This window comes from Camelus bactrianus, chromosome 12 (assembly GCF_048773025.1).
Source record: "Camelus bactrianus isolate YW-2024 breed Bactrian camel chromosome 12, ASM4877302v1, whole genome shotgun sequence".
In the NCBI taxonomy this organism is placed as follows: Eukaryota; Metazoa; Chordata; class Mammalia; order Artiodactyla; family Camelidae; genus Camelus; species Camelus bactrianus.
Window position 1 is genome coordinate 56,984,296 of NC_133550.1, and position 12,693 is coordinate 56,996,988.

At 42.7% G+C, this 12,693-nt stretch overlaps 1 protein-coding gene across 1 annotated transcript in view; it reads right to left on the bottom strand.

The window, feature by feature from the left end:
* The window catches only part of KCNMB4 (potassium calcium-activated channel subfamily M regulatory beta subunit 4), a 53,574-nt gene extending 47,420 nt beyond the window's left edge, over positions 1-6,154 (bottom strand). The window contains exon 1 of the mRNA XM_010958869.2: positions 5,716-6,154. Coding sequence (XP_010957171.2) covers positions 5,716-6,051 — 336 coding nt within the window. The 5' untranslated portion in view covers positions 6,052-6,154. The remainder of the gene's footprint in view (positions 1-5,715) is intronic.
* Positions 6,155-12,693: the final 6,539 nt, after the last annotated feature.

The window sequence follows — 12,693 nt, forward strand, 5'->3', positions numbered from 1 at the left end:
CCTATTCACTCTCCTACCTTCCCCCCAGGGCTCTGCTCTTTGTGCCTCGCGTTCCAGCCATACCAGTCTATCTGCTGATCCCCCAACACACGCCATACTGGCGCAGCTCCACACCTCTGCTCCTACGTTTTTTCTTTCTTGACATTCTCCTCCTTCTTCTTCACCTTTCTGTCCAGGTTGAAAATTTTATTCATTCTCAGAATTTCAGGGCAAATGTTTCATTCTCCAGGAAGCTTTTCCCTTAACCTTTCTCCTCTGTAGACACGCAGGTCCTGTTGTTTGGACTTCCCTGTAGAACTTGGTGTTTGGCTTGACTTGACGCTTACTTGTGTTCTTATTGCCTCTGCTAGGTAATGATCTCTTGGTGGGGCAGAACCGTGGATTCACCCTCACCGGTATGTCAGTTAGGCATGTCTAAAACAGAACCCTTGCTGTTCATGCACACTCCTCCAAAATTACTCTGCCTTCAGTCTTCCTAGCTAATAAAATCATCCCCCTTCACCCAGATGTGCTTGCCACAAACCTTCGAGTCACCCTCGCCTTTTCTTTCCCTCATTCCTCATATCCAGTCCATCACTGCCTTGGACCTTATCAATGCTACCTCCTGATCTAAGTCACCATCACCTGTCCTACTGGACTCTCTGTTTCCAATCCTGCCTCTGATGCTGTCACCTCGCACAAGTGAGCATGTGCACACGTGCGCGCACACGCACACACACACATTTTATTCTCATCTCAGCAGCCAGAGGGATCGTTTCCATTTTTGAAAATCTAAGTGTGATTATATCTTGGTCCTGCTAAATGTCAGATAGCTTAGCATCATGTTTAGGCTAGAATCCAAAGTCCACATAATGCTCTTTTTTTTTTTTTAATTTTATTTTTGTATTGAAGTGTAGCCGATTTACAATGTTAGTTTCAGGTGTACAGCAAGGTGATTCACTTATACATATACATACATATATATTTTCTTTCCAGATTCTTTTCCATTATATATTATTACAAGAGATTGAATATAGTTCCCTGTGCTATACAGTAGGTCCTGGTTGTTTAACTATTTTATATATAGCAATGTGTGTCTGTAAAATCCTTATAATGTTCTACAAGGCCCCAGCCTCATTTGACACTCATCTCTGCTGGCTCATCATGGTCCAACCTCACCGTCATCCTCACTGGTCCTCACACGGGCGTGGTAATCACTTTGCCTGAGGGCCTTTGCACCTGCTGTCCCCTTAGCCAGTGGAATACTCTTACTCCAGATAGCCACATGATTCACTCCTGTATGTCCCTTAGGCTTCTGATCATCCTCTCATGTTCTTTGGGCCTTTGTGGAAACATCACTTCACCAGAGCCATCTTCCCGACCACCCCATGCAAAAGAGCAGCCCCTCGTTCCTCCTACCACAGTCTATACATTGATGCTGCTTGAATTTTCTCTACATACTTATCATTATAGGACATTATGTTATAAATCTACTTCTTGTTGGTCACTCCACTAAAATGTAGGGCAGACACTTTGTTTTGCTCTGTATTCTTGTCTTAGAACCGAGCAACACGCACAGCACAAAGTGGACACTTAATAAGTATTTCTTAAATGAACTCATCTCTGTATGTCCTCCTGTTTCTTGCTCAGTTCTTTGATCATAACAGATGCTGAAGAAGTATTTGCAGAATTAAATGTTACATACACCCTCAAAATTACTTCATAGAACCACCAGAGAAAAAACCACCACGGTAAGCCACTTTTTCATGGAGAAATAAAGATTGTAGAAAAGTTGTCACAGTTCAGATCAGCCTTTTGGTACTTAGTTTCGATACGAGGGCTCTCCCTAGAGCACATAGTACATCACACTGAACATTTAATTCAAGGATGGAGCTCACAGCAGACCATACTGTCTGCACAGTGAGGGCGTGCGTGCTGGTGGGGCGGGGCCACCGGGTGGATGTGAGCGATATTAACAAGATGGCTAAGCCACAGTCCTTAGTTACATCCAGTTTCCAGGGATACACAAAGCCTGAGTGAGCCCTTTTCTGGTTCTTGCCTAAGTTTCTCTTCTCTTCAATGCATTTCTCTTACTTTTATAATAGTAGTGGTTTCTTAGAAACACACTTCTGTCCTGTTTCTAGGTTTTTAATATCAGAGAAAAAAAACTCAAAGCAAAAATAAAACATACAGACTTAAATCATGAACTCTCTCATTCCACAGACAAGAGGCCGGTTCTAAAAATTCACCTTTTTTTTTTTTTTTGCCATCTGATGTACATGAAGCAAAAGCAGATGCTTGGAACTGCATGTGTTCATTTCATTTGCCAGAGAACAGTTTTAAATGATCATCTCCACACTAACTTTAAATGATTCTCTTCTTTTCCTTCAGAATTCCTTAGAGTCTTTCCTGTCATACCAGCCACCTGTATTCAGTAGCATCGGTAACAATCTTTCAGCTTAGTCACATAAATACTAATCACCCTCGGGGTTCTTATTTGACTTATTTGACTTCTCTTGCACAATAGATGAATACATCTTCTAAGCCAGTTACTTATTTATTTTTTGACTCTGTCTATTCTAAGATTAGAATCACTTGAAGAACTTTTTTTTAAAAACACCAATGCCCAGGACCTACTCAAGGCCACATCTGAATCTCTGAAGGCTGGACCCACGCATCAGAATTTCTTTTTAAAGTCCCACCCAGTGATTCCAACGTGCGGCCATGGTTGAGAACCAAAACTCTTAGCGCACACACAACTGCAAGGCACAAAGAGGTAACGCAGCAATGAGAACGTGAGCCAGAGGAAGCTGATCCCAAATTTCAGTTTTGGCTATGGTCACTTCACAGAGCAGATCACTGCCCTGTGGAGAATTAAGATCTGACTTGATAATTAGGATAATTAGGGTAACTGACTTGAAAGCTACATTACATGCCTGGAGACAGCCATTGCTTTAAGAACAGGATATGATTCAAAACATAAATAAGTTGAATAGGACTTAAAGGTATTTTAATGAAGTCATTAGTCAAGGGTCAAATTTATTCACACTCTAGTCTATGGCTTAAGAAGTTATATGCTTGCAACATTCTTTCCCTGCCTTTTACTGTAACTAATGCAGCCAACTCAAGGGAGGGGAGAATGTCCTTGCTCTTTTTCTAAGAAGAGATTTCTCAAATGGTTTCTTGTGGAAGAGATGGTTGACAGTGATTAGGGTCTGTGACACTGTAGGGAATGCAGGCATTCTACAAAGGGTGGGGAGCCCAGGCCTTTCTTCTGCATAGCCCAGGGAACTATATTCAATATCTTGAAATAACCTTTAATGAAAAAAGAATATGAAAACAAATATATGTATGTATATGCATGACTGGGACAGTGTGCTATACACCAGAAACTGACACATTATAACTGATTGTACTTCAATTAAAAAAAAAAAAAAAAAGAGGTGAGGCAAGATGCAACAGCAATGGGTATTGCCTAATTGCAAGAGCACTGTGGAAAACTTCTGCTGATGTACTGGACTCTGGCACAATATTTTAGTTACGCGGAATTTTTCCATCACTAATTATGAGAATTTCCAAATTGAGCATTTAATTGCTCAAAAGTAGAAAGGTGACTGCAAAAGAACATGCTAACGTTCTGTAAATGCTACAATGCAATCATAATTTGTATAAAAAGACATACATTGCTTTGGCTGAGGAGACCTTAACTAAATTGCATGGGATGTTATTCCTCATTTTCTGTAACACTGACACATCTTTCTTCAGTTGTCATTTCTTGAATACTTAACTTTATAAAATCTTATTTTGTTCTGATACTTCTTTAAAATGATTGCTGCCAGGATCCAAACTGGCACTGGTTTAAAAAAAAAAAAAAGATTATTTGAAACAGAGAGAGGGAGAGAGAGATCAAATCCCAGGATTACATAAAGCATTTACCACTCCTTCCAAGTGATTTAAAAACCTATGTCCTAATTATCTCAATTAACTTTTTCCGCCAGATCCTTCAGAATTGCCTGGAAATTGCAAAACAGCCTTTTTGTAGTAAATTCTATCTTCTCAGTGTCTTGAGTAAACATTAGCTTTTTACTGGTATATGTGTATGTAATTTATTAGTGCCTGAACCATGATCTTAAACTAATTAGCAACGTTTCAACAATTAGAACAACACCTAAATGATGAACTACCATATAATTTCTAAATCACTATTACTGCCCGGCACCTTCTTTTATTTTAATGGCTTAATTCTGGAAAAAAAAAAGTGTCGATTCTGAAACCCTGTGGTCTATTTTGAAATTCCTGAGCGTGGATTCGATTAACTTAACATCTGTCTTTGAGACATTATTGCTTCTTCAAGACTTTGAACATTATACTCTACCTAAACTCTGTATTTCTATATTTACTGCTTATATAAGTATTATTTTTAAGGTAGATGAATATTCCTTTGTCAGCAGGAGCATCTTTTTTTTTTTTTTTTGAGAAGGCATATTTTTCAAAAAGGGATTCCTTTTTAAAAATTTCCGCAATTCAAGAATTTACTGTTTAGGAGACAAGATCTGGAGTTTTACTGCACAGAAATGAGAAGCTTGTCTTAAATACATTTAAAATATTAACAGAATTTTTTTCTTTTGGATTGATATAATTATACCACATTGAACAGAAAGTTTTCCTGTGTACATAAGATTCATTCCTTTTTGGATTATTTTCTGGCTTGATTTTCAAGCCCTGCCCTCACAAATGGGGAAAATATCAACAACTTTAAAGAAGATACATTCTCTGACAGTTAAGAAACAAGAACAGCAAAAAGGACCGAGAAGAAAGAAAGAAAGAAAGAAAGAACGAACGAACGGACCCTTCTGGCAAAACCAGGTGTACTACAAAGCGCAATTAGTTCACAGACTGAGGACACTGCTTTTTATAAGTTTTTTCTCCACTGGGAACAGTTTTCTGAGTCTCCCCTTCTCTGCTCTCCATCCCTCGAGTCCTAACCAGGTTTTTTCTTTTTTGCTTGTGAGAAAGAAAAAAGTTGCCAAGAAAGGAATATTCGGTACATTTCAAGGAGGGTTTTCTATTTTCAGTAAGTTTTACCGTTCTCCAGATGGCTCCCAATTGTCCCTAGGCTCCCTCTAGACCCTTCTGAGCATCAATTTCACGAAAACTAGAAGTCGTCTGCACCCGCCCAAAAGGAACCTATACAGAATTTCGCATCTGATTCCACGTCTTTTGTCGACCCAGAAAAGCTCATCTTTGGACCCCAAGTTAAAAACGACTGTCTAAAGCTAAAAGGCAAGGAAACCTCTAACACCCTTCAAGGGGCTTTGGACCCCCTGGACCTCCCAAGGCGAGTTCTGGACGCGGCCAGTGGGAGTCCAGAACTTGACCACGCGCGGGAGTACATGGATCCCCGCTACCACACTGGCTTTAATCGGAGGAAAAGTTAACTTTTGGATCCTTGCATTTCTCCAAAACCCATCCTGTAGGCGCCAGACCTAAGCTGAGCCAAGGCCTCAAAATCTGAGAAATCCGTGAGGGAATAAAAAAATCTGTGAAGAAAGCCTCCAGGCACCATGGGTCGTCGCAAACAAACCCTCCGGAAGGACAGTGGTACTTAGTCCCGGTTTGAGTACAGCCTCCCGGTCACGCGAGCAGACTCCGAGCCACCCCGCGCAGGGTCTAGCTGTGCTCCCCCAAACCTCAAGACCTCCGCGGGAGCGCGGCATCCCTCGCGGGCGCCCTTACCTTGGGGTTGGTCAGGAGCTGGTGCTCGTCGCTGTGCAGCAGCGCCCTGGAGTTGGACTCAGAGTTGTTCACGTAGACCTGGACGCAGGGGTACTGCGAGGTGCCCCTGCAGTCGGCGCCACAGGTGAAGGTGCACTCGAACACCTCGCCGATCTGCTGCACCGACAGCACCGTGCAGTTGGCCGCCGTGGCTTGCAGGTCCTGCAGCGCGGGACTGAGCCAGCAGAAGCCGAAGATAAAGAGCGACACGACGCCGGAGATGATGAGAAACAAGCCGAGCCGGATGCTCTTGTCTTCGGCTTCCGTGTACTCGTAAGCCACCCGGAGCTTCGCCATCGCCCCCCACTCCCGGCGGCGGGCGCGCTCCCCCCGCCCCCTCCCGCCCCCGGCGCCGAGCACGACTGCCTCGGGCGGGAGGAGCCGCCGCCGCCGCCGCCGCCGCCGCCGCCGCCGCGCGGCAGCAGGGGAGTGGGCGGCGCGGGGGAGCGCGCGAGAACAAAGGGGCCGAGGCCGGCGACGCCCCCGGCGGCGGCGGCGGCGGCAGCGCCCCCGCGCCCCCCACCCCGCCCGCCGCCGCCCGGGTCCCGGAGGCTCACAGTGCAGCCGCGGTTTCAGAGCCTCCCGCACCCTCGGGCGCGAGGAGCGCACGGGCGGCTCCTGCCTCCAGCGCCCCCTGCCAGCCTCCGCCCCCGCGCTCTCCCCGCCTCCCCCACCCCGCCTCCTCCCGGCCGGCGTCTCCCCGTCCCCATGCCCAACTGCCGCCGCTCCGCGGACTCGCCGGGCAGCTGCCCCAAGGACTGGAGCGGCTGATCCGGGGCGAGCACGGGGGCTCCGCGGTGCGGAAGCCGGCTCCGCCCGGCCCCACCCGCCGCCGACCCGGGCCCTCCCGCCGCGCCCCGCCCCGGGGCGTCTGCCGTGGGCGCCGGCCTGGCGAGCCCCGAGGGTAGGGCGGCTGGAGCCCTGTTAAACCCTTTGGAGGGACGTCTGAGATGAAAGCTTAAGATCAATATAGTTTAGCCGGAGTGAAAGTTTAAAAACAACAACAAAACGAGAGAGCGAGGGAGGGAGGGGGGCAGCGCTAGTGGAGCGGCGGGAATTTTGAACTCCAAACGAGGATTGGTCGGCCAGCAGGCAGAGCGAGCCCGCGGCCAGGCGGAGGGCGCTCCGGGGAAAGCGCGCCGCCGGACCCGGCGACTGGGGTGGAAGCCCCCGCGCGAGCGGCGTGCGCCGGGGGGCGCCCGGGGGAGCCAGTGCCCACGCCACGGCCCGCCGCGCAGCGGGGCGGGAGGCGGGGCCCCGCCGCCGCCCCCTCCCCACTGCCTCCCGCACAGTGAGCGCGCTAACGGCCCGGCCGCGGGGTCCCCGCGCTCCCAAACTTCCCGGCGCAGCCCGCGCCCCCCGGCCCCAGCCCGGCCCCGAGGGCGGCGGAGAGGAGTGTAACGAGCTGAGTCAGACGGAGTGTGCTGTGGAGGCGACGCACGTGGGGGCAGGAGCCTGCGACTGGCGAGACCCGGGAAACTCGCATCCTGGGTCCTGGGTGGACCTCGCGGCAAGTTCGGTCTCTGACAGCCTGGTCGACCCCAACTCAGTTTGTCCCAAGGCTGGGACGACTGAATAGGACCCGAAGGAAACATATGCAGAGACCTGCAGTCCTGGAAGGAGACACCACTTCCCCATCAGGACCGTCCCCTCGCTCCCGGCCTCCCGAGAACGGAATCCTCTCTGTTCTGTCTCCCTCCCTGGGAGCCTACCCACTCTTGGCCACCGCGGAATTTGTAGGCGAGCTTTCCAGGAGCGCTGTGCAAGGTGGTAGCGGTGTGCAGACCCACTTTGGGACAGGTACTGTTTCTAGAGCTGCGTTCTGCTCTCTTAATTCTTCCCCATGCTCCCTCCACTCTCACCTCCCCACCTCGCCCAGGCAACCTTCGGCCTCTCTTCTTTCCGTGACCTTTTCCTTTCTAAAGTTAAGATGATCTTTTTCCAAACCACACTTCTATCAAAATACCAAACTTGGAGAACTATTTCGACCTACATTTTGAAGAATCAGAATATTCACTTCTTTGCAAAATAAGTAAAACACATCTTTTTCTTGACTTGCAAGTCCCAATGAATGTACTCTTAAATTAAGTTCAGTTATGTTCCTGATGAATATGAAAAAATCAAATCATGGAATTCTTGACTTCTCTTTCTTGGACTTCAAATGTTACTGAATAGTATAGTACCTTTCAACTGCAGTCCTGAGTTCGCATTACTTCATTATGTTGTAGGTAAAAGTATTTCCAAAGCAAGTTTCATTACAGGAAGACCTTGAGTGTTTTTCTGAATAAACTGGGAAGGTGTAGGGTTTGGAAAACTTCCAAATCAGGAAGACACTGTACTTTAGTTCCTTTCAAATTTTGAGGGACTAGACTTCTTTCCTTCTTTACCTAGAAATTATGTTATTTTCTTCCTTTTCTGTTGGCATAAAGACAATTGATTACATGCACTGCCTGAAAAGAAAGTGAGTTTAATAGTTGAAACAGCTTAACCTGAGATCACAGATTTTCAGTGTGAATCTAAATCTTTTTTTCTACGGCGGGTTATCATAATCTTCTTTTTGAAGAACGCTAAAGCCAATCTAAGATCTGAGGCAGTGGCCAGCAAATCAGATCCACTCATTCTAGCTCCGGTATGCTGAGCAACTTAACCTTGAGGCAGAATTAATTCCTATAGTGCTCATAAAACACAGGGATGGGGTTGCCTAAAAATAGTTTAATGAATGTGATTCATTTTTCAATGATTCCAGAGCCCAAAGAGTTCTGTGAATGAATCTTTTGCCTCAAAAGTTAGAAGCAAGATGGTCTTCTAAGCATAGAGAAGAAAAATATCAGAAAGTTCTGTCTTAATTTAACCTAAATGCTTAAGGACTTTTAAATCCATTTTTTCAAGTACTGCAGTTAGTCACTTTCCTTTCTTATAATTATTCTCAAAGTAGTGGAAGAAACTGTTGCTTTCTAGCCTTCTTGTTCTTTAAACATTTACTTTTCTCCTCTTATTTCCTCTTTTTTAAATTAGCTTGTTTCTCTTCTGAACCTTTCATTATTTCATGTGTTTTTTTATTGAAAGTCAAACATATCAAAAGACTCCCCAAATTTCTGTTTTGTCCTTGAACACTGTGCGTATTATTAGTTTCATTTGTTGGAGCTGATGCTGCCTTTTCACATTTCCAAGGAAGACTGCATATGTCAGCTGTGCAGTTTCTGAAAACAGATCACCATTGACTCTCTTAAGTTGGAATAGTAGGAAGACACCTTGGGACGTCAGGGATGCTAAGCTCTGAGGTCACTGAGGATCTTGTTTCCTGTGGAAGGCAGAAGCAACACAGAAGAAAAAAAGTTAGTCCTTTCTTTGCATAGTTGTTCACCAATTAAAATTAAGATTAAAAATGCAATACGCAGAACCAGACTGTCTTATTTGATGTACATCATTGTCTGCAGCAATGTTTTCAGGAGAATCATGGCCAAGCCTCGACGATGTTCTTTTTAAAGGAAAAAGCCTGTCTAAACAAGGACATAAAAACCATTGTCTATAACTTGTTCTTATGATCAGTATTTTTCTTTTCTTTTCTTTTTTTGGTGGGGGAGGTAATCAGCTTTATTTGTATATTTACTTTACAGGAGGTACTGGGAATTGAACCCAGGACCTCGTGCATGCTAAGCACACACTCTACCACTTAAGCTATACCCTACCCTCTGATAGTGTTTTTCAAGACGTCCCATGACTGCTGCTAAAGTTGCAGTATACAATTTCATATCTATATATACTTTTATTGAAAGATTCTAAAAAGGATTCTCATCAGTAGGGCTTTGGTATCTTAATAGACGGGAATTTGGAGTATGTTGGGAAAGGTGTTTATAACATGGTTTTAAAAATTGGCACATGGTGTAGTTTTTCAGTAACCAACTGCTACTGGACACTTGAATAGCTAAAATACATAAGAGAGAAAATTAATATTGTATTACCACCTTTTCTCATTAAAATTCACCTTCTGGATAGGTTTTAGAATTATTAGATAAGAATAAATATAAATGAAAGCATGAGGGATCCAACAGCAAAAAAATTGACAAATTTTATCTTTTCTTTTTCATTCAGCTTATATAAATTTAGATTTTTGTTATTGTCACAGAAAATTAAGTTTCCTTTTTATTTGGTCTTAAAAAGTGCTTACAGTTGTACTAAATTGTTTCCAGCTTGCTGATACTTTCTTGCCATGCTTCATTGTGAATGTTAAATATTTGTTATTACAGTCAGAATTTTAAATTCGAAATAAATTTCCTATATGGCCACTATCTTTTCTAATTATTTTTATATTTTCCTGTCCATAAACTTTACCTATTATACTGAGCAGATAATTATTATTGAGAACACTACTTAACTACTTCTAGGTATTTATAATCATAACAGGAAGGGATTTTAAATATCACCTAATTAAATATTAAGCAGGAAAGGAAGCTCCCAAAGACTTTGCATTTTGCTTGAAATAGTGAAGAATGATTATTAAAAATATTTTCTCAAAAGTTCAAATTTGTTTCCATATGGCCTTTATCTTTGCACTTGAGAAAGAAAAGCAAAAATCACAGGTAGTCATTTCATATTAGTAAATTCATAATTCTGTACCGGAAGTGCAGCTGAAATTCCTAACTTCTCGCCACCTGTCTTTCATGTTAATAGAAGTGAACTTCTATGGGAGGTATATGTACACGTATGTAGTAAAAGGAAAAGCAGCCTTGGAATTAGAAAGCAAGAAGCTAAGAGGTTTTGGTCTCAACATTAACAGTAAATAGTTTGACACAAGATACTTGACGTTTCTTAGTTTCCTCCTCCTCATACAAAAGGGTTGGACTAGAAGATGGTTTTAACATTTTACGATTTTTATTCCAGGTTGATTCCGTTCTTCCCGTATTCTTCAAAAAACTTGGGTACTACTCTCTAATAGCGCCCAGTCCTGTTAAAAGGTCTTTCAAAATACGGAGAGCACCTCCTGGTACGGTGACTAACAGGGAGAGGGTTTGTCTTTGGAGAAATGGACCTACATCAGCTGAACACCCACTATAAGCAAATGTCCTAATTTAATCTTCCCATGAGATGATGAGGAACAAGATAAAGTAATTTTCCCCAGATTCTGCCTATACTGACCACGCCGGATTTTACAAGGCCATTCTTTTTCTGCTATACTGTGCCATCTCTAAGAAATGTCTGTATTTAGTGAAAAAGAAGTGTAGGTAATACATATGGATTTAAAATCATATGGTTCAAGTATGGTCAGGTTTGATCAAAATGGATATTGTGAAACCTGACTCTGAAGGGGGACAGTGGGTAGAGAATGAAGGAGCTGGTGATTTAATCTGGTCCTGTTTAATTTTACTCTGAATCACTTGTGTTGAAAATAGCTCTTTTTCAGATGCACAGCAAATCTAAGTAGTACTGTTTTATGCAGGAGAGGGAGATTAAGTGTAGTATTTAGGTTTCAGAGAGGCTTGTTAGAAATTCAAGCTAGATTCAAAGTAGAAGTAAACACAGGGAACAACTAGATGTTAACACAAGTCATTAAATAGTTCTAGGGTCGAAGAGAAGCCCATGCTGTTAATGCAGGGAATCACCTAATACTTCCAATAATGATTTCCTTGCTTTTGATTGGACACTTCTAGTGATGACTGCTAATGCTACTCATTTGATTGCTGAACCTTTAAAAAAAATTATGACATAATGCTTGTAAATTGAAATCTGCCCTGCCCTGACATCCTTGTAAATGTCCTTGTTCTGTGCTTTGGTGTTGTGTAGGTTAAAGGTAAAATGCCTTACAAATGACTTCACTTCAGACGTGGAAGGACAATTACCATGTCCTCAGGCCTCTTCTTCTTAGGCTGATCTTCAGTTTCTTCAGTATTCTCTTTTGATGTGGTTTAGAAGACGAATGTCATATCCTTACCCCCAAATGCTAAGAAAAATAGGTAACTGAAAGGGTATCGCTGTAACGTTCTCTAAAACCAAAGTCTGCAGCTTTCTTTTCCACGTTATGCAGCCTACAAACACTTCTGGGATGGTGGATTTTGCTGCTCATTAATTAACCATATCATTGTAAAATGATTTTGGCTCATCATTAGACAGAATTGGAATTCCAAAACGTTATGTGCAAGTCAACTAATTGAATATTCAAATATTAAATCATTTAGAGTGAGCTGAAAAAAATTATATAAAACTAGATTAAAAAACCGGAAATCTGGAAATAAGCTTTTTTGAGCAGAGGAGTAACATATGACTTGATTTTTAAAAACTGAGGTACAATTTTTCACTAAATAAAGGAACATGACTTGTTTTGTATTTGAAGAATATTAACCATTTGAAGATAATCAATTACTTAAAACATTAAAAATAAACATGTCTGACTCTTAAGAGGGGGAATATTTAACAGCTCAAATTTTCTCTTAAGACAGACCATTTTTCATGCAACTGTTACATATGATAATTAAAACTACATCTTAAAATAAATGTTCAGTATGTAACAGATTTAAAGGGACCTTCAAAACAGCCTGGCTGCCCCAAATCTTTATTTTTATACAAAGGATAAAACTATTTATGTCATTCCTGCATGTAATTTCTTCTCATTGAGCTGTATATTTTTGAATAACCATCAGTGTTCAGTTTTAAAGGTTTTTCATTATAAATGAGCATCAATAGGGCTGGTTCTAAGAATAATGAAGTATACCCAGCAATTTGTTAACATCATAACACCCTTGAAATTTGATGCATTTCTTCCAGAATGTTTAAAAAAAAAACTGATGCGTTATTCCTAAAATTATCTTCAGTATATACTAGAGAATAGATTGGTCTGGAAGAAAAAAAATCACTTACTGAAAGTTTTAAAAACCGTATTATGTGGTCAAAATGTTACTTAGGCTAAATACAAGTGCAGGTTACCAGAACATTGTTTCAGGATAT